Below are 26584 nucleotides of genomic sequence, written 5' to 3' on the forward strand. Positions count from 1 at the left end.
GCTCCTCCTTGCCTGTTTATGTAAAACATGGTGGAGGTATTGTCTGTACTGATCCCGACGACTTTGCCTTGTATACGGTCTCGAAAGTGTTTGCAGGCGTTGAACACTGCTCTGAGCTCTAAAACATTGATATGTAGAGACTGTTCCGTGGGTGACCACAGTCCTTGAGCCACCTCTTCGCCCATGTGCGCTCCCCACCCTATGAGGGAGGCATCCGTAGTGAGGAAAACCGATATTTGCGGCTGATGGAAGGGTACCCGTTAGCAAGTTCCTGGGGTTTACCCACCATTGCAGGGATTCGCGCACCCCAGGTGGGGGCGACACCACCCTGTGAACGGTGTGTACTGCCGGCTTGTATACACTTGCCAGCCAATGTTGCATGCTGCGCATGTGCAACCTGGCGTTCTGTACCACAAACGTAGCCGCTGCCATGTGGCCCAGCAGCTGCAAGCACGTCAAGACCGGCACCGTAGGGCTGAAGGTGATGACCTGCACGAGGGAACCGATGGCTCGAAAGCGAGCCTCTGGTAGGTATACTCTCGCCGAGACCGAGTTTATGCGAGCCCCTATGAACTCTATGTCCTGTGAGGGGTCTATCTTTGATTTTGCCAGATTGATAACCAGGCCAAGTGAGGAGAACGTGTTTGCTGTGACGCGTATCATGCGGAGAACCTCCCTTTTCGAGGTCCCTTTGAGCAGGCAGTCGTCCAGATACGGGAAAATAAACACCCCCTGTCTGTGCAGGTAAGCTGACACCACTGCCAAGGTCTTGGTGAAGACTCTGGGGGCCGAGGAAAGGCCAAACAGTAGGACCTTGTATTGGAAGTGTTCGTTGCCCACCATGAACCGGAGAAAACGTCGGTGAGCCGGATGAATGGTTATGTGGAAGTACGCGTCTTGTAGATCGAGGGCTGCGAACCAGTCTCCATCGTCCAGTGCTGTAAGGATGGAGGCAATAGTGATCATCCGAAAACGTTGCTTGCGCAGATACCTGTTGAGGCCACGAAGGTCTAAGATGGGCCTCCAGCCTCCTGTCTTTTTCTCCGTCAGGAAATACAGAGAGTAGAACCCTTTCCCTTGCAGTTGCTCCAGCACCTTTTCCACCGCCCCTATGAACTCTAGGTGGGCCACCTCCTGCCTGAGCCTGGCTACATGGGAGGCCTCCTGGGGGTGGGGCTTGGGCGGGGGTCGCGGCGGCGGGAGCGACTGGAAGGGGATGGCGTACCCCGTGGCTATGATCTCCAGCACCCATTTGTCTGTGGTGATCCTTTGCCACTGGTCGTAGAATGGTCGGAGGCGATGGTGAAAAAGTCGTTTCGGATGATCTTGTGCAATAGTGGTGATGGCGCAGCCCTGGATTTGTATGTCAAACTTGTGGCCTTTGGCCCCGCCCCGAGGACGGACGGCCCTGTTGTGAGCGTCGCCTGGGGGTTCTGTACTGCTGGTGCTGCTGATGCCGCCCTTGCTCGTAACCCCTGTGATACTGGGGGCGCTGTTGCTGGTATTGGTACCGCCTTTGCTGTGGGTAGTACCTTTTCTTTGAGTACGGAGGGGTGTAAATCCCCAGGGTCCTGAGTGTGGCTCTTGAATCTTTACTGGAATGAAGGACCGAGTCAGTTGATTCAGCAAACAGCTTCTGCAAGTCGAAGGGAAGGTCGATTATCTTCGCCTGCAGATCTCTCGGTATGCCCGAGGTCTGGAGCCAGGACTCCCGTCGCATCACCACTGCAGTTGCTGTGGAACGTGCTGCCGTGTCCGCAACGTCCAAAGCAATCTGAACTTCCATCCTCGCAGCCGCGTAGCCCTCTTGCACTATGGCCTTGAGGACCGGCTTTTTGTCCTCTGGAAGCGAGTCCATGAGGGAAGTTAATCTGGCATAGTTGTCGAAATTATGGTTCGCCAAGTGCGCTGCATAATTTGCCATTCGCAAGGTTAAAGTGGAGGAGGAGTAGACCTTTCTGCCGAACAGCTCTAGCTTCTTGGCATCTTTGTCCGTTCCCCCTGTTTTAAATTGAGATGTTTTTAATCTTTGCTGCGAGGACTCCACCACCAAGGAGTTTGGCTGGGGGTGGCTAAACAAGAACTCCATGCCCTTCGCCGGCACGAAGTATTTCTTATCCGCTCTCTTTTGGACAGGCGGAATAGTTGCCGGGGTCTGCCATATGGTAGTGGCGGACTCCAAGATCGCTTCATCAAGCGGGATTGCTACTCTGGAGGAGGCCGGGGAGCTCAAATTTTTAAGGAGCTTATGATGTTTCTCTTGCACTTGTGCTGTCTGGATGCCTTGCGTGAAAGCTACCCTCTTAAACAGCTCCTGAAACTGTTTGAGATCGTCCTTGGGATGGACTCCCCTAAGGCCGTGGCCTCATCCGGGGAGGAAAACGAGGAACCGCTGGGGTACATTTCTTTGGACCCTTCCGGTTCTTGATGGTGATGGTGCGCCCTCTCACTGGAGGTTTGCGAGGGAAAATCTCGTGGGTCCACGGCCAGTCCCCCCTGGGATGCTTGAGTCTCCGTCCCCGATCGCGATTGCCCTCGGGGGTACGAGGTAATATGTGGGGATCTGTCCCTGGTAGATTGCCGATGGTGTCCATGCCCCGCGTGGTAGGGACGACCATGGCAGTATAGGCACTGTTCCTGGGAAGGTGACCTTGACCATTCCCTTTGCACGTACCCTGTGTGTCTGGGAGAGGGGGATCGTCGAGACACTGGAGAGAGCGATTTTGCATAATAGTCCAGCGATTCAAATCCCAGGAAGGGTGAGGGTGGTGCCAGCCATGGGGAGGCTGATTGCAGGAAAGGAGAAGGGGGCTCCGGGTAGGCTAGGGGGGGCCCCTGCCTTCTGGTTGGAGTCTGCAACATGAGCGGAGGGCTGTGAGAAAAGAGCTCCACAGCCCTGTCTGGAGAGGGGCTGCAGTGCCTCCTCTTGTGTGCAGCCTTCCCCCTCCCTTGAGGAGGTAACTCCGCCCCCTGATGGGCGGGGGATCCCGGCCCCGTCGGCACCGTGCTAGGCACGCTCGAGGGCGGTGCCGCACGTGCGGAGTCCTTCTGCGCCTGCAGGCTACGTGCCTGCGCGCTCTGCACCGCCGGTTCCCCGGGGGTCGGTGCCGCTGCCTGCGGTGCCGCCGGTACCGGCGCTTGCTTAGCCGCCGCCCTGCCTGCGGTGCGGGGCGGCTGGCTGATCATCGGAGGCTGAGCCGCTTCCACGTGGCTCTGCGTGCCGCCGCCGATCAGCTGTTGCTGCGGCTGGGGGCTGCTCGCTCCTCCCGTCCCGCTCACTGTTGCTGCCGGCAGGGATCGGGTTGGAGAAAACTTTCCTCCGTTTTTGCGCTGATGGAGTGAGGGAGGCAGCTTTCCTTCTAAGGGCCCTGGAGGGTCCCTCCTGCTGCGGCCGCTCCGGCACGTCTGGCTGGAGGGCCTTGTCAAGAAGCAGCAGTTTAATTCTCGTCTCCCTGTCTCTCCGTGCTCTGGTCGTTAACTTTGCACAGAAGGCGCATTTTTGTGCCACATGGGACTCCCCCAGGCACCTTATGCATAGACTGTGCCCATCGGACACTGGCATCGCCTCTCGGCAGGACTCACATTTTTTAAAGCCTGAGGAGGACATTGTTGGTGAGTCTTTGAGTTTGTTTGTGGGTACTTAGCACTTCTTTGTGTTGTTTCCCCGTCCGATGGCCTGCCTCCGCAGGAGGGCTGATGGCCCTAGCTCCTGGCCTCCGGCGCTTGTTACTGGGACTGGCTTGAGCTGTCCCTCCGTAGCTTGTTTGTTGTTTTTTTTTTACAAAATAACAACCGGTTACTTATGGTATCCTAAAGAACTGAAAAACTTCAAAGAGAAAACAAATAAAGTCGTTGAATACGCTATGTGGCTTTAGCCTAGTCGGATTCCGTCTGCAGCCGACGGCGGTTGAGAGGAACTGGCGGGGACCGGATCGCGCACATGGCCAGGAGCGCGCCAGGGAGCGGCGCGCGCCGGCGCATGCGCGGTCCGGCAGAAACTGCTTGGAAGATCCGATCTGCGGCGCCGGCCAAGCCGTCACCTATGGTGGAGCACCCACGGGGACACTCGAAGAAGAACCAAAAGATTCTACATTATAGCGTTGAATAGAAGTAGTCATTTCCACAGCTCAGATTTTATGAAGTATGCAGAGAGCTTAAAGCAAAATTCCAACCTAAGAAAATCAGGTCAGCAAGATTATTTTTAAAGTTCAATACAGTGAAGGCACAGCTCCCTAATATTAATCACTGGTGCAATGGATGGAAATAGATTGGACAACTGCCATCCACACACACAAACCCTAACTCAATTGAATGCTGTCTGGTATACATTAAAACACATCGATACATCTTCAGCCTCTCTTACTAGGGGACTTACTCCTATTTCAGATAAGAAGCATCATTATTTTCAAGTATTTTTCTCCGTGCTCAAAAGTTTTTCTCCCGTTCTTATCAACTATATATAGACAGTTATTTGATTTTTCACCCACAATGTGTTCAACATTGCACATAAAAATATGTATGTAATTCAGACAATTAGTGTATCAGTCAAAAACGCTGACATTTAAATGATTTTAACTGCTATGTATCTTCACAAGGCAGGTGAAATCGTCACCTATGTCCTTTGCATAATTTCTATTGCATACTATTCTTGCCACGAAAGTTCTCTTGTTCCCACAGATTTTATTTTTAAATACCACAGAGGACTAATGCCAGAAGGGCTGAGTATTATGATTGTCTTTCATTGGAGAATTATTCCAGTCCCTGAGCTCTACCCTTGTTCTAAAGTAATACCTGGTGTACATGAATTTGTCTTCAATCCTTGTGATTATTCATCAACAATACAATCTCACTAATCTGCACACTTTATAATTTGTACACAGTACCTGTATCTCCGCACTTCTCAATGAAGACTGAAAAGCCTCCATGGCAGTGATATTTCACAACAGGACAATTATTTTGTAGGGTATATTACATAATGAAGTCTTAAAAATCAAATACAAATTGCCAAATGAGAGACTGTCATTTCAATGCATTATGGTGTTTTATTGTGGTTATGCTAATTTATATAATTTGGTCACTTTCAGTGAGCCTCTTCAGTGTGAATGTCCGAGGGTCTACTATATATTCAACTAGTAACTAAGCTCTGCCCAAGTCAGACTACACCATGATCAGAGGCAGAGAGAGTCCAGTCAGATCCATGAGCCATCCTAAAAAGGGACAAGAGCCAGCAGCAGGTTTAACTTTGGGTCAGTATTTGATCAAAGGCAAATTTTGTTAACATGAGACGGCCTGTTCGGCCAACTCCCAGATAACAAAAACAGGCACAGAGACACGAAGTTCTGCCAACAAACCATGTGAATTAATTTACAGTACAAATAATTGGATGCAGTAGCATGGGACAAGAGAGCATACTAGCATACTCTACACCTCTCCATTTCAAGTCAATATCATGTATTAGTGATAACACTGCTCACTCTTCCATCCTCAAAACACTTCCATCTCCAAAATGCTCCTGGAAGGTAACAGTCCCATTTTACAAGTAGGAAATTGAGGTTTAGAGCCTTGCTCAAGACCAGAAAGTATCTCAAAACCAAGTTTAGAACTTCCTTGATCCTACATTAAGAGCAATATATTTTTAGAATCCCTTTCATTTGTTAGTGCATTTATCAGACTACTGCCTAAAATAAGGTATGCATGGAATAACTTGCATTTCTAAGTACCATATATATTTGTTCATACTCAATTTGGGGGGGGCAGGGGTTTAAAAAAAAGGCACCAAAGAGCAGGTCTGTGGTATCACAGTGGTGGCGGTTCACAGTTCCTGGCCAAGAGGAGCAGTGGGAAGTAGCGGCTAGCATGTCCTCCAACCTATGCGGCTTCCTGCTACTCCCATTGGCCAGGAGCAGGCAAACTGCAGCCCCTGGGAGCTCTGGGGCGCCGTGCCTGTAGATGCTCCAGGTACACAAAAAGAGTCCCAGGGCACCAGAGAGTTATCCTCACAGACAGGCAACCAAAGTTTGCCAGCACCTGAAACATTGGGTCAGCTTACAAAAGGCTCTTAGGTTTTTGCGATTTTCACCTATCAATCTCAGGGGGTCAGCTTATAAACAAACAAGCTGATGAATGAGTACATACGTTAAGAACCTTATTGCATAGGTAGATTTTTGTACACAACCAGCAGTTGCTAACGTGAATAAAAAGACATTAAACACTTGGTTACCTAAAATAAAATTTTATGTGTAGACACAAGCCAAATTATTGTAGCCAGGAAGAAAAACTCGTGGTTCAAAACACAGCATAAGGAAGATTTTTGTATAGTTTTAGGAGAGAATTCCATCGGTTGTTAAGATCTCTTTATATGCTAATTTTCAGCTATCAGAAAAATATCTGCTCTAAAATCACCCCCAAACAAGTTGTAAAGAAGTCAATGCTGACAGAACCTTGACTGATTTTTACCTGACACGTATTAGAGTAGAATGGAACATCTTAGGCCACCTGTTCACTTAAAGCCAGTTCTCATGTCCCAAAACTTACACTCAACTCTGCATTGAAGATCACCCCCAAAAGGCAGCAAACTATCTGAATTGACTACATCCAGGGTACCCAATGCTTTTATTTTGTGAACACTATAAACTGTGTTTAGACGAGAATTTCAGAACAGGCCCAAACCTTTAAAGACCTTAGTTTATTTCTCACAGTTCTTTTGGTAGATATTTTGAGTTTCACCATTCACTCTCATATGTATATTACAACTGCGGTTTCCCATACACACCTCACTCCTATGGTCACTTGAAGAAAGAGGAACCATTTTAATACATGACTTCTTTAAATCATTAACACTCACCTCCTGCTCCTGCTGAAAGATGACAACTCTACCTCCTTTGTCTCCTGTTGCTAGTAATTCTCCAGAATGGTTAAATTCTACTGTAGAAATTATATCCGCTGCATAACCAAGAACAAAAAAAGCCATGAGTCAGCATTTCTTCTAACCAGCTATTCAAAAAGTCAAGAAAATGACAAACAGTTAAGGAGTATGAACAAAAAAATACTGTCAGGGCAGCTTGAAAAAGGCTAGTTTTAGTCAGTCAGTCTTTTTCCCCAGACGAAAGTGGTCACAGTAGAGCAAACATCCAAGTGATTGTACAGAAAAAGGCCAGTAATAGTGGACTTTAGGTTTTGCAAAAAGGGGCAGAACTGGCAAAATGTCTGAAGTAAAATATCTCAAAATCATTCCACATTCAGAATTAGAAAGATCATCATTCCAGATTCAGCGGTACTCATAGTCTCTGTTTTCAGGATACTTTGGTACTCTGTAACTAAAACTTAGAACAAACCTCAAATCTCTGGCCGCTTTACATGAAGTAGGAATTCATTTTCACACATCTCTGGTAACCCTGTCTGTACATACTGTCTGCTAATTTCATATAGACGTCTGCCATTCTTTTTTAATAGCAGAACTGGATACATGCTTTTTACCCATAATGATCTCCAAGCTTGTCTCTTCAGGACTATGTACACACCTGAGAGCTTTAGGTTGAACAGTTTTAATAGCGTGGAAAAGCTCAAACGTCGGCATCTGAGGAATGCAATGAAGCAGAACCCGAACAACTACACTTAAGTGAAAATCTTAAATTGAAATTAAGGTTTTGTCACAAACAAAAGTAGAGGATTTACTTTTCTGATGAGGAAGTAGTCTGATATTTACATTGGGTTTTTTCCTGATGCTAAAATTTACTAAGGTCCCCTGCACCCCTTTTTTGAGAGTGCTATATAAATTGGACAAGTTTTGTACAGTTTGTCTGTCTGTTCAACAACTCCTCCTCCTAACTGCAAGAGCTAGGACCACCAAATTCAGTGTACAGCTTCCCCTTCCAACTTAAAGCAACTTTAAGGGTTTGGTTGGGCCAGGGAAATGGGATGTGCCAGGAATGGGGTTGATTCCCTTAAAACCATACAGAAAAGAGAATCATCTGGCAGGTGAAGGGGCTGGGTGAGAATGCTTCTCCCCTCCCCAGCCATCTAGGACTGCCTCCGTCTACAGCATCCCATTCCTCAGGCACCCTATGGGTACAGGAACATTGCCAGCTGTTCTCCTTCATCACTGTCAGGGATGGGGAGGGAAAGTCCACAGTTTTCTGCGTTCCTGAGTGTGGCTTAGAAGATAAAAGGGGATGGCGGGAGGAGTGGCGCAAGAGACTTGATAAAATTCCCATTAAAAAAATGCACTAAAAGTAATTAAATGGGGAAAAACATCTTTTACAGAAATCCAAAATAAAAATTAGCTTCATAAAAATAACACTTTTTTGAAAAACCCAATAATTTAAATCATGCATGTACATTTTCCTTTCATTTATGAAAATCTTAATTGAGTGAAGGACTTGAGTAGTGCCAGGTAAATGTGCTAGACCTGAGTGCTGAATATCCATCTCTGCCAAGCATCCCTCTAAGAATGGAATGTAGACTATAACATGTAAACAAACAGGTTTTGCAAGAGGCAATGTCAAACCTAGGATAAAAATTAAGCTCACGCCCAACAATTTGTATTAATTCCTAGCAAACATACATAAGAACATATGCTTGTTTTCATCTGAGTTATTCCTTTCATCTGCAGAAATTAAAACCAAGAATAAAACTATTTTAAATGTACGTGGATTCCTTTAGAAACCCTCAAATCATACACGACATGCTATTAAATCTTAATTTAAAACATTCAGAATTTTAAGTGTTCTAGTCTAACCTCTAAACTTACCCCCTGATCCTACTCAATCAATTTCCACAGCATTTTCCTTTTGTTAATTTTTAATACACAATACACTCTAGACAAGTGTCAGCAAGAATATATACGGAGAAAAATAAATATCCAGCAAAAGTATGTATTTTTCTTCGTGGATTCTGAAGACTGAACAACCCCTGACTATTATCTTCAAAAACTAAAGAATAAAGTATACAAGGGCATCAGAACTTGCACTTTAAGCATATTTTTTTCTGCAATACGGAGTTACAAACAATTCGTATTTAGAGAACTCACATTTAGTGTGTGACACCCTCCATGAAACTGCAATATTTATATTCCACATTAACTAGCAGAGACACACTAAACTCTTTCATATCTGGCACTCTACCGCCTGGAACTCACACAGAACCATCATTTCAAACCACAAATAAATTTTAGTTCCATTTTCCACAAGTACAGTACAGTGAAAGTAAATAAAATAAATACAGCAAATTCAGTATATTTTTACAGTGTACATTACTACTGTTGTTGGTCAATAAAGTATTCTGCATATGTTTGTTTAGTTTCTTAGTATCTAATCTTTTCCTTTAGCGTAATGCAACGCTAGTTATAACCCTCTACTATCCGGAATATTTGTATGTCCAGCAACCTCCTGGTCCCAGGGCTGACAGCTATGAAAGAGTTCACTGTATTTCAGTGAATTCTGGGAATACTATCTTAATATTTAATTTGCAGACAACTTTCACTTCATCATGGAGCAACAAACACACGTCTTTCAGCAGGAGAAAGTACATTAAGTTATTTTCAGGCAGAAAATATCCTTTTTTCTTTGTTCCTGTTAATGGAGATGAATGATGCGCTGCACAATGTTTTGCTGTTGTCACTTGATCTTTTCTGTTTTCTTGTTTTACTCTTTGGAGCTCTGAGAAGCAACCTTGCATACTGAATGCGACTGGGCAAAATGTTTCACGTATATCATAATTCCAAAAGATTTCTGCAGAGAGGCAGGTCAGGAATCCACATTATGAGAATAGAAAGCAGACACCAAAAGTACCAGGTCTCCCCTCCTTTAAAGGAAGACCGCAAATGTCATCTGATGAAGTGAGTCTGTGCTCATGAAAGCTCAAGCTCAAAAACTTTTCTGTTAGTCTGTAAGGTGCCACAGGGCCCTTTGTTGCTGTTACATGTCTTTCCTCTGATTCTGGAAGGAAGATTTTTTTTTTCCCCGAATGCCTAATAATGGATCTTATTTTAAAAATATTTCTGATGTTATTCCAAAAAGATGGGTGATGCCCTTTGTGGATACTACTAAAATATTTTGTTTTCTATTTACTGCAATATGCTACAACCAGGGGAGGCATAGCTCAGTGGTTTGAGCATTGGCCTGCTAAACCTGGGGTTGTGAGCTCAATCCTTGAGGAGGCCATTTAGGGATTGGGCCAAGTGGATGTCGGGGATGCTGCTTGGTCCTGCCCAGAGGGCAAGGGGACTGGACGAGACTAGATGAACTCCCAAGGTCCCTTCCAGTCCTCGGAAATGTGTATCTCCGTTGTAGTAATAAGCATAAACTGCAAAACAGACTACTGTCTCAAAAATGTGCAACGTTAAGACAGCTTAAAGACATAAGCCAAGCTAAACTGCAAAATGAGGAAAAAAGACACAAAGCCAGACTTCTGGCATTTATGGGAGGGTGTTGGACACACAGTTCAGTTGTGTTCTCCAGCATGCATTGTTCATTGCTGCATATTAGAGAACTGAAAATATGCAGATGATGAAATTTCCAACATGATTCTACAATTAAGTGTGTAGATCTGAAGTAAGTTTTTTTAAATGCACCAATATTCACACCACACTAAGGGAGAAGTACTATGCTCTGAAGCCCTCATTAACAAAATGTACATTTATCCTTCACAAATTTATTTTCTCCCTTTTAAAAGTAATAGCACTGGGCTGGGTGGACCTTAGGTCTGACCCGGTAAGGCTGTTCTTATGTTCTAAGATGTGTGGGGGAGGGGAAAAGAGGAACAGAGGCCACAGGTGGATGCACAGTGGGCCGGGGCTGCTGAGACCCACTCGCAGAGTCCACTCACCGAATGTGGCTGCCCATTGCTGCACTGCAGGAATACATATAAACAATAATGAGGAATAGGAGTGGATGCAGTAGCTATAAATTCCCAACTTCCTCTAATCTTGAGTGAGTAAATTAAAAAACTTCTACTTCCTCATCTGCAAAATAGGGAAATAATACTCACTGCAAATGACTGCTTTGAGGGTTAAGGTAAAGCATCTGCAAGTTTGAGAAAACTATATGATCCAATAAAAGGACAGTATTTATCAGACAGAAGAGTTAGCACCTCATGCAAAGTCAAATGGATATTGTTTGACTGCAGATAACACTGAATACCAACAAAGGCACAGAATGAAGTATACTTTGAAAAGCATTCTGGAAATGAGTTGTGAGCATTGGACTGACAGCTGGGCAAACAAGGGGTGAGAAGACAATTTTGCTGACAAACTGGAGTGGCATCTGCAAGTTTGAAATTGACTTTAGAAGGTGACCAGATATGATATGGCTAAGTAAAGCTGTCACTGTACTTGTTTGGCCAGGAAAAAAAGGAGTGTGTTGAAAGTATTACATTCAAAGCAGTATACAGACTTTTTGCAAGCCTAAATGTGTTCCAGGACTAGCCAGAACAGCAAATCATGTCAATTCGTCATGCGCATTTGATGCATTTTATGACAAGTTATTTTGCAGAACTGCCACTCAAAAAAGAAGGATAAAGACCACACATAGGAAGCCTTACAACTGCAATATACAGCACCAAAAATTTAGGAAATTCTGAGCTAGGGGACTGTAACAGAATTTCTTGAGGCTTGTTGCTCCAGCTATTTTCCTTGAACATAATTGGCCTCAAATACATTCAGAGAAGCTTCTTATGGCGTTTGCTCATGAAGGTAAACTAACAGCCAGTTTTTCACAACACTTTTACATTCTGCATATATTTATAATGTTAAGCCTAGAAATCACCTCTGTTTCACCCAGGGGCCTGCAGAGCTCTCCCAGTCTAAATATCATCTCTAACCTTGCTTTTCTATGCTTAATACCTTATGGGTTTGTCTGTCTATATATATGAGTGTCTACTTAATGGCCAGCAAGCTGACACCTCCTGCTTGTTTACAGAATCAACTGCATGAAGCCTTCATCAGTGACTGAAGTTTCAGGGCTGGCATCCCCACACCCTCCAAGAAAAGACAGCATACTTGTCTGAAGGTAACAGGCAAGCTCTGAATGCTTCATCTACTTGTGTTTTATTTTTCTAGTCTCCAGAAGAGACTTTAAACCACTTGCATCAATTCAGTTTTAATTTAAAAAAAAAAAAAAGTTCTTTATTTACAACCACAATAGGACATTAGCATCTCCTTAAAAAAAACCACAAATATGAGAAGCTGTTTTTGTAAGGCAAGGTGAAGTTATTCATTCTCAAAGGTCAAAACACATGCACACTATACGTGTCATTTAAAAAAAGCTTTTGTATTAGTAACCTGAAAATAGTGCTGACCTGCAAATTTATTTGAAGTAAGTACTGAAACAAAAGCAATTCAACAAGCATTTTAAAATCAAGTAACTCACCGTTAAGAATACTGTATTCCCATACCTTGGTCAAAGAAAGAGGCAGACATCAAAGCACTGGTGTTAGACTGAGTCGACTTAATTGTGTTTGAGAATTGACAGGGGAAGCATTTCATCTTCCGCAGTGCACTAATCTGCTTGTGTATTTTCATCTGTGTTAACTCCCTTGTTCCCAAACAAAATGAATGCCAGTCTTTCCTTTCAAATAGAAACTGGAATCCCAGCGACAGTTAGGAGGCAGGATTATTTTAATCTTTCAGTGCTGCAATAGGAAACATCATCTACCGAACATGCTGCTTTCCTTTCCTTCCTCCCTTTTGTGTATGCTATTTTCGCAGTAGTCTGTAGGTGGGGGTCTTGGAAACTCTCGGGGCTGCTCTCACCACTGCCCAGAAGCAACGAAATGATCGTTATCACAAGCAAACAGTACAGAGAGGGAAAATCTGTGAGAGAGCAGAAGCAAACCTACTGATGCTCCAGTAAGTCTGCACCATAAGAGACTTCCAGAAATATACTGCATTCTGTACTTTTGCTGCACACTGCTTCCCTCCACTCTGAAAAACCAGTGTCAAGAGAGATAAAAAGATCAGCCACTTAAAACTGCATGTATTTCATTCAACTTTGAGAACATTAACTCAATCTCCTATCAGACCTGCAGAAAGTCACACTCCAGCTGCTCTTAGACCTCTTATTCTTTGCTTCCCCCTTCCACCTCCCCACTCCCAAACACTAAGTGTGTTGAATTCTTTGACACTGAGAAGCAGTGTTTTGGTATTTCAAGGGACCAAGAATTTCATTACAGCGGTACAGTATCAAGAACAGGCAAGAGGAAGACACTATTCTGGTGAAAGCAAAATAGAAGAGATTATCTAGGTCCTTACCTAGCTACTATGGTATCTGTGTACTTGTATTCTCACTCCACCACACTAAGATAAAGAAGCATATTCACTGTTTTATACACCGGAAAACTGAGACACAGAAAATAAAGTGACTTGCCCAAAATCCCACAGGAATTGAAGAAAATTCTCTGGAACTCCAGTCCAGTGCATTTACTGCAGGGCTACTCACTCACTTCAGAGAAAATAAGATTATTTTTCTGAAAAGCTTTCCCCACCCCAATTCTTGTATATCTGCTTTGACCTGTTACAATAGTTTTACCCTCAAACCAGACCCCTCCCCCATGGATTATCATGTGAATTTTAATTTGAAAACTTGATGTTGATACCTTATTCACATCTACTGAATTAGGACATTATAGAACAGCTCTAAAAGAAACTTATTAAGGGCCCTTACCAAAAGACAGTTAGGCTAAGCTACAGCTCTCCTACTGCAATGATGTTTAGCAAAAATTGCTTAGTCACTAAATTATCTTCACTCACTTAAGCACAAGAAATGTAATACGGGAAGAATAACCTAATTCCATTAATAATATTTTCACTGCTTTGTAACCTTGACTGCAAAACTGACTGTATTCATTATTTAAGTACATTGTTACAGATGTAACATATTTACAGCAGGTTTTCAGAATTCTGTTCAAATAAAGCTCGGCAGCCAATTACAATGGATACATCTGATTATATTTATATGTATAAAAAACGTACAGGTTGCTGACAAGATAACTCCTAAGCTACAACAAAACTCCTTCCTGATATATTTTTAGAAACTAGAACTGTCTGCCTAAACCAGGAGCACTGAAGTGAAAAGCAGGTTTGACAGAATCCTAACTGATAAAGCTCTTTTAGGAAAGGACAGTCATAAACGTACATCACCAGGTTGGTCCCCTTCAGCAGCTGTCATGGAGAGGATAAATGGAGGACTCTTCCACACCTAAACTTCCTGCTCATTCGTCCCACCATAGCTTAAGTGGAGTTCTCCCAAATCTAAAAAGGAAACAGAAGTGACCTGATCTATCTTGCTCATTAAGGTGGCATGGGATTGTCAGTTATTTTGTTTCTTTTTAAATCAGGCAGGAAGAATCTATTTATTTTCTATGCTAGATATATAAAAGCCATTATATGCAAAGAGAGGCAGAGCTTGAGAACAGGCCAGAAAAGTCCTCTAGATACAACTCAGGCCCTTTTTTATTTATTGAAGAAGTGACCTTTTATTCGAGAGATGACCTTGTCCTTCTTTCCTCCCCATCCCCACTTTCTACCCATTTTTCCTGCTTTCAAATTTGCTATTGGGGGGCGAACTTTCTATAGTTGGGTACAGGACACGGGCAACAAAAATGACTGAACAGAATAAACATGTGACACCTTGAAGGTCTGTTATTTGTAGAAACAGACTATAGTCATAATGCATCAGAACATGGTGGCATCTTGTCACCATTCAAGTCAACAGCAAAACTCTCATCATATTCTCTACAGCTGGGATTTCACCTCACAGGGCCATCTAGTTCAAACACACTATTTTATCATGGCAATACAGATGCTACAGAGGAAGTGGCCGAAGTACCTTTAGTGCACAGACAAGCAACTTGTCCAAAGAGAGGAGTTTTCTCTAGCCATCAGCAGACAGAGTAGGAGTTTATATCCTTCTGTATAAAATGTCCCTATCCATACAAATACCTAATTCTTTTATTAATCTTACTAGGCCTCAATTATGACTTGAGCTAGCGAAGTCCACAGGTTATGTAGTATTTAAAATGGCACTGCCTTGCAATTTAGACTCGTTATTTTTCAGTTTGACTGAAGGTAGTATAACAAAAGAAAACAAAAGAGCAGTAATGTAACACTTTGAAGAATAACAAAATGAAGGTAGTTCAAGTCTTGTGAAAAGGGAAAACAACCACACCCCAATTCTGTACACTACCATCATGGTTCTTCTTACGTGTGTCTTCTCAGCACTAAACGGTGCCTGTCCGTCCCATCTCATGTCTATAATCGATCTCATGTCTGTTTCTGAGACAGGGTTATCAGAACTGAACACAATATTCCAGGGTAAGGCATCCCACTGAATTATACCACAGCATTATCATATTTTTGGTACTGTTTTCTTTACACGGATTAACATTTTGCTGCCTTTTTTTTTTAAAAAATACCCAATGCAGAAAGTTACACAATTGCCTGCCCTCCTCCCCATGGTTAGTTAATATCAGAATCCAGCACCAAATGCAACACCTCACAAATTTCAATCCTGGATTTTGTCAGTCACCCTGGAGCTGAAACACACAACTTTGTTAAGCCCTTCTGAAGTTCCCCCTAGTCTTCCTTAGATACAGCTAACCAAGACGATTTTGTTTCTCTAGCTTTTTCAATCTCACTGTTCATCCAAGCTATTTAACATTAATCCCAGCAGTCTTACAGTCAGATATATATGTGATAGAAACACCAAATTTCTGTGCAGTGTTCTTCACCAACCCCAGCTGAGTGGGAAATATCTGACCTTAAAAACCCATCATTCTGTTTATAGGCTTGATTTTCAGAGGCTAGATGCTCAGCACTTGTTGGGATTAAAAAAAACAAACAAACCCACAGACATCTTAAAAGCACTGCAATGTGGAATCATAAAATAGAAGCACTGGAAACAGTAGTCACTTCTGAAAACACTTATCCTAACCAACAACTACACACCGGACCACAGTCACTCTAACTCAGGGACCCATCCATGCAACAAACCTCATTGCCAGCTCTGCCCACATATCTACACCAGCAACACCGTTATAGGACCTAACCAGATCAGCCACACCATTGTGGGTTCATTCAGCTGCACATCTACCAATACAATTTATGCCATCATGTGCCACCAATGCCCCTCTGCTATACACATCGGACAAACTGGACAGTCTCTACATAAAAGAATAAAGCCACACAAATCAGAAATGGCAATATACAAAAACCCGTAGGAGAGCACTTCAATCTCCCAGGCCACACAGTACCAGACTTAAAAGTAGCTATCCTACAGCAAAGAAATTTCAGGACCAGACTCCAAAGAGAAATTTCTGAGCTACAATTCATCTGCAAATTCGATGCCCTCAGCTCTGGGTTAAACAAAGACTGCGAATGGCTGGCTAAATACAGAAGCAGCTTCCCCTCCCTTGGTGTTCACACCTCCAGATCAGCTGCTGGTAGTAAGCCTCACCCTTGCTGACTGAGCTATCCTTGTTATCCCCACCCTTGCTCTGGCTTTTTTATACCTGGCCCTGCAGATTTCCAAGACCAGCATCTGACGAAGTGAGTCTGCACTCACGAAAGCTCATGCTCAAAACTTTTCTGTTAGTCTATAAGGTGCCACAGGACCCTTCATTGCTGTTACAGATCCAGACTAACACGGCTACCCTTCCAATTCTGAAAACACTGGCACTCCATTTTTCTTTCTTGGCATTATTACATGGCCGGTATGTCAAGAACAGATGAAAACAAAACAGCACTTTAACTTCAACCATCTGGGAATCCCAGCTTTTGAATGATATATAATGCTAATTTTCACAGCCTGTGGTTCATAACATTTTGACTACTGAAGCTATGTGGTGAAGTAGAAGATATAAAACAAAACAGTTATCAGCAATTATATTAAGGTCCAGTGTCATGCAACTTGCCAGGATTAGTTGCACCTTTGTTGGCCCAGCACAAACATTTCCATGCCTTGTAAACACTGCCCAACTCTGGTCCTGAACCAATGAGCCCACAGCAAAAAAAAAACAAACAAACAAAAAAAAAAAAACACAGGCCCAAATACCACATGAAAAATCAGGCTCCTTTTGTCAGGGAGAACTGAACAGGAACAGTCCATGTTACCCCTTAACTAATCTCCAGGAGAATGCTAGCCAGTGTTCCCTGTAAACTGTGCACTTATGCAGTCGCTCAGGAGAGACTCAAGTGCTGCCCAGCTGATAAGCAGAGTTGCCAGAGTCTGGTTGTTTTTTTGTTTTGGTTTCTACTGGTGGTGCACATTTACACATGTATTGGGGCACAAAAAATTATTCCACGCCTGGATGAAAAAGATTACAGGGAACACTGGTGCCAAACCAAGTTAAAGCCTATGCATCAAACTCAGATGTTGTACAGCAGCACAAAATATCATCAAAGAAATAAACCAAACCAAATCATCTTAACTGACTCTCTTAAATAGCCTAAAGCACTCCAGCTGCAGGTTCCTGGTGACTGGCCCTAATGTATTGCCACAGTTTAACAGAATGCAGTCTGCTCCATGTCAGGAGTCTTGTAAGCCTTCCAATAGCTACAGCTGCAACTTCCTGTACAAATGAAAGTGTGAACGAACACACACACACAAGCTGCCCGTACATCGCTATGCCTCCCATCACAGACAAATCATTTCCACTTTACTGTTAGAGTTCCGTCAACAAGCAAAAATATATTTGTGTCAAGAAGAAAACTTCTCTTCATCTGAGGTTAAATTCTGTTACAGTTCCAAGCACAAGCTCTTCTAGGTAAAGAGGCAGATAGAGACACTGACCTGAAGGACTCCTAGCTAAAAGCAGAGTAATAAAATAAGACTCTACAACTTTTGTAACAAAAAAAAATAAAAAAGATAGGTATAGGTATAAAAAGAAATTGATGATTGATGCAATGTGTTCAGACTTTACTGTGGGAAGGCAGGATATACTGGAAGCTTTAAACATCTTATTACGAATAAACAAACATCCCCCAAAAGCAAGGTGGTGAAACGAACACAGTCACTCCACAGGTGCAGAAAATCAGGTCCCTTACTGTGTCTGAAGTAGGGGACCCAAAATAACTATATGTTTACTATACTGATTTTATATTACCCTGAGAAATCCACTTCCAAAATAACTGTTAGGAGAGGCTTAGTGTTGTAAGGCACAGAAACACCATTATTAAAAAAGAACCTGTCAAATGAACCCCAGTCTGGTTTCAGTCATTGCAAAATTGCATGGGTGGGGGACAGGGAGAAGAGATTGCCAAAGAGGCAGATGACATTCAGAACTATCAGTATTTAAAACAAATCTAAATGGAAGCAACTCACCCTGAAGAGTTTTTTTCATGCTCCTCAAGTGTACTGCAAAGGCAGGCACTAAATTTGGGAAAGTTAGAAGGAATGGCTGAACACCAAATAATAAGGGGCAGGAAGAAAAGCTACAAATCTGGAGAGCAACATGGGTATCTTTTTGACAAGCTGCAAATCGAAACTGACCAAATATTAAATTGGTACTAGATAGTCACAAACAGTGTTCCCTGTAAGCTGTGAGCTCGTGTGGCCACTCAGGAAAGATTCCCGCATCCCCCAGCTGATTAGCAGAGCCCCCAGAACTAGGTTTTTTTTTTTTGTTTCACACACATGCACATCTGCAAATGCCTCAGTGTACATAAAAATTTTATTCTGTACATGGATGGAAAATGTCCACATCCAGATGGAAAAGACTAGAAGAAACATGGGTCATGAATTTACCTGAAACATTTTCGGGAGATAGGGAGGAACAGAGCATTATCTACATTAACAGTACTTAAGGAAAAAAGACTGCCACCACTGAGGTCTACTTGTCTCCCTATTCATGGAAGCTAACTGTCTAAGGACTAGTATCAGAGGGGTAGCCGTGTTAGTCTGGATCTGTAGAGCAACGAAGGGTCCTGTGGCACCTTATAGACTAACAGAAAAGTTTAGAGCATGAGCTTTCATGAGTTAACTGACAGCATCTGAAGAAGTGAGTTAACTCACGAAAGCTCATGCTCTAAACTTTTCTGTTAGTCTATAAGGTGCCACAGGACCCTTCGTTGTCTAAGGACTGTGCATAGAATCTTTAAAGAACCCCTCCAAAGAACATCCAGAAGTCTAGGCAAGAATCTGTTATATGGGGGAAGCATAAAGAAAGCTCTCATTGTTTTTTCTAACGACAATGAAATTACACCAGACTTTGACATATGGTGCTTGTTTTAAGGGCAGGACAGCTAAACCAAGTAGAAACAATGTCCTTTGAAGCAAGAAACTAAGCCAAGGAGATAGTCCTCAACAGAAGCTGGTTTACAACGTCTTGCCCCTGTCTGGAAATGTTACCCTACCTTGACTTTTTAGGACTCTCTGTAGAAAGGCAGTAATGTCAGAGTCCAAGTAAAGCTGAGACATGAAAACCCTGGGCCAGAAGAATTAACAATCATGTGCCAATCAAACAAAGATAAACGGGTAATAAGAAAACCAGCTCAGGTCATGTTTTGGGATGGTTGCATATACCTACCCGTGAGACCTTAGAGCTATTTTGCTCAGAAGGAATAATGGGTTTTAAACAGGCCTCTCGCTGCAGGCATCTGGTCGAGACATCTTCTATACCTCCTGACATTGGCCTGAAAACTGAACAGTAGAGAACTCAGGGCATGAGACCATGAAAGCAAATCAGACTACCTAAAAGGAGATTTTTAGTAAGCAACACTGGAAGGGGATAAAATACTGAAAGTGCCATAAGCTCAGATTAATCAGTCTAATGAGCTGACTATACTTTAACACACTGACTTAATCCCACAAGCTGAATTTGTGTGAATCTAAGAGGACACTCTGTATTGAATCAGTGGCTCTAGTTTACCACTATAGTTGAATATCGGCAGAGGATATAGTTTAATGTACTATGAACTTTGGACAAGCTCTGATTATAAAACATGCTTGGCAGGCAGGCAGGCAGGCAGCAGTAAGGCAATCATGACAGCTAAGTAAAGGTCTTTATTTCAGCGGCCCAAAAAAAGTTTTTTGAACCACTTTGGTCTGTCCATGTGTGTATACACTGAGCAAGCAAAATCAGCTAGTCTACACAAATCCCTTCAGGTTTCTAAGGAATCTGAACAAAGAACTGAAGTATCCCCAAATACTTAAGGAGCTATTTGTGATTTATGCAATTTCGTATGGACCTTACATACAAATTCTGGAATCTTTTAGGCTTTATGGACTACTGATATGCCCATCCAGACTATGAACTGACAACTGTCTCCCAAAAGAGAACAAGGATGTGCTATTTACCCTCTTCACGTAAGACAAGTACCAGGAGCTCGCCCAATGAAATTAAGAGGTAACAGGTTTAAAAACCAACACAAAAAGAAGTATACACTTTACACAACGAAGAGTCAACATGAAGCATTCATCACTAAGGGATGTTGTAAAGACTAAAATCATAAACTGGGTTCAAAAGAAAAATGAGATAACTGAAGGGAGAATAACTCCATCCTTCTCCGTGGCTATTAGCTGAGATATTCGTGGGTGTCCACCCATGCTCTGGGTGTCCCTACGCCTTTGACTGCCAGATGCTGAGACTGAACTGTAGGGGATGGAACTTTACCAAAAACAGGCATAACAACTAAAATCATCACTGTCTTCAAGAAGATCCAATGGACAATTCGAAACTCACAAGAACAATGACTTCCTAAAAGCTATAGGAACCTTGGCTGAGAGCAGAGTGAGGGTAAGGTGGCATCATGAAATCTGGTGAGAAGAGGAACTCTTCAGATTCACACAGAGCACAGATAATTGTTGAGATTTTCAAACACATCTTGGACATTTCGGCACAAGGCATCCACTTAGCCTACATCCCACAGACTGCTAGGGAGGGAAAGGGGGCGGAAATACAGCACAAAATGCATTTCAGCTCTGTTCAAGACAAAAACAAAAACACAGGACATCCAAGCTATCCTGGGACAGAGATTTAAGCCATACTTTTAAATTTCAGGGAAATGGCTGATGCTGTCAAAATCTGAAAGGCACTTCAAGAGACACTAATGAAAGTACCACCTCACCAGAAAGTTACTCTGCAGGCAACAAAGAAGTGAATGGCTGAAGCACCATCTCCACCTCATTCTCTGGAGAACATTCTTGATGTCTAAATTCTGAAGATGCTGCTGCTATGGGCATCAGAAAAAATAATCACTCCTCTGTTTTGCCAGTAAGAATACATTTCAGGGCTGGAACAAAACCATTTAATCTGTACATGTTTACAGATGAAGATGTGAACAAAGCCACTCCCCTGAATTGGTGGAAATCATTAGCCAGGCACCTGAAACAGAGTTCCTTCAGTTGCTAAGTCAACTTTTCTCAGCAGTAGCTTCCTCTGAAAGAACAGAAAATATTTTAACCGTTTGAATAACACCAAAGCTAAGAAATCGACTGGCAGTTGAAAAAAGAAGCAGGAAAAATTTTATTTCTGTTTTAGTCTATGAATCAAAATGACAGCGGCGGTCAGAAGATGAGACCAAGCTGCGGAAATTTTAAGGACATCATACATTTAGTATGGTGATGACTTGTTTGTTAGAGTTAATAAAATTTGAATTAAAAAATAAAAACAAGTCAGAAGATTGCAAACATGAAACATTTATGTAACATTTTTAGATTTAATTAATAAAGTATAAGTACTATTGTGTTTGCACGTGATTTAGTTCTTAACATTCCTAATGTACTGCTGAGCATCTGCAGCTTGACGCAGGCAGAGTATTTTGTATTTCCTAAAATAAATAAAATCAATCAATCAAGGTAACTAAACAACTTATACAAAGCATGCCATCCTGGATGTTGTAAAATGTTGCAATGAGTTGTAAATTAACAGTAGCGATCAGATTTGCACCACTGTTTAAAGAAATATGAGAAGTAGAATCAGTGGAAAACTCAATTTAAATCACTATTTTTTCCTTTGATTTAAAATGAATCAATGCTGCTTGGAGGATCATCCACTGGCTAGAGAGCATACAGAATAACTTGGTGACCCCATGCATATCACACACCCCAGTTCAAGAACCACAGTTCTAGCCTGTGTCTGCAGCCTTGTTATCAAGCAAACAAAGTGAAATGGGCAGCTCTGAGCCTCCCAGAAATGATAAATAATAAAGCACTAAAGAGCACACTAAAACTCTACCATCTTCCTCTTGCTTATCATAGGCTACTAGGACTGGAAGGGACCTTGAGAGGTCACTGAGTCCAGCCCTCTGCCCTCATGGCATGACCAAGTACTGTCTAGACCATCCCTGATAGACATTTATCTAACCAGTTCTTAAATATCTCCAGAGATGAAGATTCTACAACCTCCCTAGGTAGTGTCCCACAGAGCAGGAGTGGGGAACCCCAGCTCCAGATACCAAGGCTCGGGGGGGCACTCCTCAACAGCACCTAGCCCACAGCGGGGAACCCTGAGCTCGCGGGCTGGATCAGAAAAGCTGGGCTAGAGAGAGTGGGATGGACCCATCGGGGTGAGAGGGCACAGGAAGAAGCTCTGGGATTGATGAGCCACTCCTCACCCTCCCTGAGCTGGGGTGGGGGGACACATTATGGCCTATAATAGAGGGGGGCATGGGAGGTTCCTGGCAGCAGCGGGAAAAAGCCTCTTCAGGGAGCTGCCATTTCCCCAGCCAGTGAGGGGACAGCCTGGGAGGTAAGCACCCCTCCCGTAGTCCACCGCTGCACCCCCCATCTGACCCAGACTCCACCCCATGCTCCTGCACCCTCCCTTGTGCCCAAACCCTTCACCTCCAGCCCGCTCCTGTACCCCACATTGCTGCCCCAGCCCTCTCATGCACCATAACTCCCACCCAGATCCCCTACCCCCAGCCCACTCTTGCACCCTCCCCCCTACCCAGGCCACACGCCAGCTTCCAAGTAGCCCCCTCCTGCACAATCAACCCTGAACCCACCATTTTTGGTTCCACCATAGGCCCCCAGAAGAGTTAAGGTGGCCTGGGGAGAAGCCCCAAACTTCACTGCCGCTTTCTGACCGTGGTGCTAGAACACAAGGGGAGTGAGGTATCTTAATTAGGGGCCACAATCAATGTGGGTTCCGGGCAGGGGGTTGGTCTTTCACTTTTGTGACCCCCAATTATCAGTTGATCAGTGGCCACTGAAAGAGGTTCTCCACCTGACCACAGAGGGAGATGACAGGAAGAAAATTTCCATGTGATGAGGGTGCTTGGCAGGTCAGAGGGGGTGTGAACAGCAGAAATATCAAACTCCAGGCCACTAAGCTCCCAACTCCACTCATTCCAAAAGAGGAAGGAAACACAGGGTCTCCTCTACACAAAACTCCTCAGCATTTATGCTATGGCACCACTTTGTTACCTAACCGCGAGGCTCCAGCAGCATTCCAGTTTCCACCTGGGACTGTACCTGTCCACAACATTAGTATTAAACCTTCACACTGGTCAACAAAACAGAGGCTCTCTTCTTCGTTTTAACTTTCACACAATCTACTCGTTATCCAAGTGTGCATCACACACATAAGGCAACATCATCTACACCACAAACCTTACAATGGCCCTGCTCTGCTGCTGCACCTGCACTTAATGGCTGCACTTTATCGCCAGGACAAAATAAACCCACTTCTAACAAGCACCTGCAGTTTCGTCACCAGGAGCACCTATCCTGGCAACGAAACACTGTCCACACTGGCACTTTTCATCTCTAACACTCGGGTCACATGTTTTTTCACCTCCCTAAGTGACAGAAGTACCACTGTAGACAAAGCCTAACAGTCTGCAAATCAGAATACTAACAGGTTGGGGGGATCTGTTGGCTGCTCCAAACTGCTGTTTTGGAGATATTCAAAAATTAGGGCTTGGGGTTTAGTTTTAATGCCCCAACTGTTTTTAAAACATATATAAAGTACTCAAATGCCTCTTCCTAAATGGAACAGAACCATAATTATATTAGTTATAGACCAGATTATTCTCTCTGTAACCAGATGCAAAGCTATTTGGTTTCTGGACAGAAACCATTAACCCTCATCACCCTGATTAATTAGGTTCTATTTCTGTACTTTGAGAAAGGACATTAATGCAACTCTGTTTGGAACAAATGCATAGGAAACCAATCAGCAATGGTTCCTTTTACCCAACTAAGGGAAATACAGACAATGGACTGCCTCCAGCAGTATAGTCACAGCCTATCAAAAGCTGCTGCCTACTGCTCCTTTAAAACAATACCCTCTACTCTAGCCATTCCTCAGTCAGATGAGCAATGCCTGATGAAGTAAAACCACACTAGGAGCAAGAGGGTGGATGATGTGCACAGAAGGGGAAAAATTAAATTAATTTACAGCAGTTCAAATTCCAATGAAGTACAGACAATACCACTAAAAAGCACAGGGTTACTTTGAAGAAACTGTTTAAGACTTAGTCACCTCTATGTTATGATGTGTCTGCTACAAACAACTCACGATCACCTAGCCTAGGTGTGAGTAGCCACAATGCAAAGCCGTACGCATACTTGTATCTCCTCACGGATACTCCCTGTGTGTTGTTAGGTTTGGTTCTTTTTGCTGCACTGTGCGCAGCTAGTCTATGATTCTTCCCCAATGAATGGGAGAACTTTTTCATCATTCTGGCACATGGGCAAGGGCTTTGGTGTTTGTTAGGAGGCTTGAATGAGCACATGGTTATTCATGAGTTAAACCCAGTATCAAAGCATTGGAACATAACTTGAAAATAAAGCTCACAGATTTTCAAACTGTCCTTAAATATTTACAGATCCAGTCACTGGGGCAAGAGCCTTATGTCAGGAATTGCTATCAGTGCTGAATCCAGAGTAGCACAAGTAAGAACAAGTCTCCAGAAGCTTCCGGATTCTTTTAACAATGGCTTTTAAGCCTGCCGAGAGGATTTTAAATACAGAGTAATTTCTATGCTGGAGAAAACTATCGTTTATATTGTTAAACAAATTAGATAATTACTATGTTATACAGACTTATTGGAAGAATTTTTACAGTGGGGATGTGGAGAATGGAAACTATATTTGGAATGTTTATTTTATTATTTTTCAAGATGATCTGGACAAACTGGAGCAATGGTGTAGTCAACAGGCTCAAATTCAATAAGTACAAATGCAGAGAACTACATTTAAGAAGGAACAATCAATTATACACATACAAGACAGGACATGGCTATTGAGGGAAAAGTACTGTAAAAGGGATGTGGAGTCACAGTGGACCACAAGAGAAATATGAGTTAACAGAATAACACGACTGCAAAAATGCAAACAAACATCAGCAGATTTGTTGTAAGAAAGAGGCGAGAAGTAATTCTTCTGCTGTGTTCTGTGCTTATTAGGCCTCAAGCGGAATACTGATTTCCACCAAGCATGCTGAAACCCCTCACAGAACAACTGAAATATGTCTATCCCATCTAATTCAACTGTAAATTCACCTGCCACCCAACTATTTAAAGGTACTGGTATACTGGAGATATCCCCCTTAACCTTGAAATACTGTTCCAGTAATTAAAATACTGTGTTTAACTGCATTTTTTAAGTTTGTTTCCTTGCTTTGTTGTACAGGTTGAACTTCTCGAGTGCAGCGCTCATTCGTCCAACAACATCCATGTTACAGCATAACTTTAGTTAGCCAGACAACCTCTTCTCATGGGTGTGGTCAAGTTTCCCCATGATCCCATAAAATTTGTTTACAGCCACTAGTCCTGGCTCTCAGTGTCCTCTGCTGTTTATCATCTGCAATTTTTCCTCTAAGTGTCTCTTAAGAGCCAGTCAGGAGTGGTAAAGCTGCTAGGCAATACTCAGCTCTTGTGGTCCAGCAAATTCGTTCAGCACTGGTGAGGCCCTGAGGACGCCATATTAGAGAGGTTCAACCTGTATTACTAGCTACATACTGAAGAAATACACTTTTTAATAATCCTCCCTGTGAACTTGGGACTATAATTTTACATGTTTCGGATGTTTATACTGTTTCCTTTAAACTGCACTGGAATATGTATGTTATGGTTTTTAGCCCACGTGGATAACCTTTTTCTCTGTTTTTCTGCCTCTTTCTTGTAAGCAGAAAGTATATTGAAAGCTTATAAGAATGTTTTCGTCTGTGCCTTGAGAGGGTGTTATTCTTTTGAATTTGTGTACACTGTCTCTTCACAAGGACGGACTCCAAGTTACATGCCTTTGATTTTAGAGGAAAAAGGCAGGTTATTGTAAGGTTGCAACTAGTATGTCTGTTCTTTAAAAGACAATGGCATTTAATGGACAAAATTTAAAAGCAGAATCCTGGTAATATTACTAGCTTGGTTTGTTAAAACAAAATTTTAATTCTAATTTAGTTTTCACTTTGTTTTGCAGTTTACTTCTTTCAGTGTGGATGGTTCAGAGAGTTAATCAAATGTTGGTAAATTTCACTTTGTGGTTCTCTTGTATTAATACACCTTATAATGTAAACACTTAGTGCTTGTGTAAGTACAAGTTACACCCATTTAGCTGAAATCAGTTTTGCTCAGTCAGTACTGTCTTACATTGTTTTAGCTTTTACCCAAGTACCAGCTAAATCAGTAATACAAATGTGCACATAA

At 42.8% G+C, this 26584-nt stretch overlaps 1 protein-coding gene across 2 annotated transcripts in view; it reads right to left on the minus strand.

Moving 5' to 3' along the window:
- The window catches only part of PPP2R2A (protein phosphatase 2 regulatory subunit Balpha), a 55746-nt gene that overhangs the window by 21537 nt on the left and 7625 nt on the right, over positions 1-26584 (minus strand). Inside the window, exons 3-5 of one of the 2 annotated variants that reach the window (XM_074981600.1) lie at positions 14130-14245; positions 12366-12390; positions 6845-6942 (exon numbers count right to left, since the gene is read on the minus strand). In XM_074981600.1, the coding sequence (XP_074837701.1) occupies positions 6845-6942; positions 12366-12390; positions 14130-14162 (156 nt within the window). In that variant the 5' untranslated portion in view covers positions 14163-14245. The remainder of the gene's footprint in view (positions 1-6844; positions 6943-12365; positions 12391-14129; positions 14246-26584) is intronic. The other variant, XM_074981602.1, reaches the window with a different exon arrangement.

The sequence above is a fragment of the Carettochelys insculpta genome, chromosome 31 (genome assembly GCF_033958435.1).
Source record: "Carettochelys insculpta isolate YL-2023 chromosome 31, ASM3395843v1, whole genome shotgun sequence".
Taxonomy (NCBI): Eukaryota; Metazoa; Chordata; order Testudines; family Carettochelyidae; genus Carettochelys; species Carettochelys insculpta.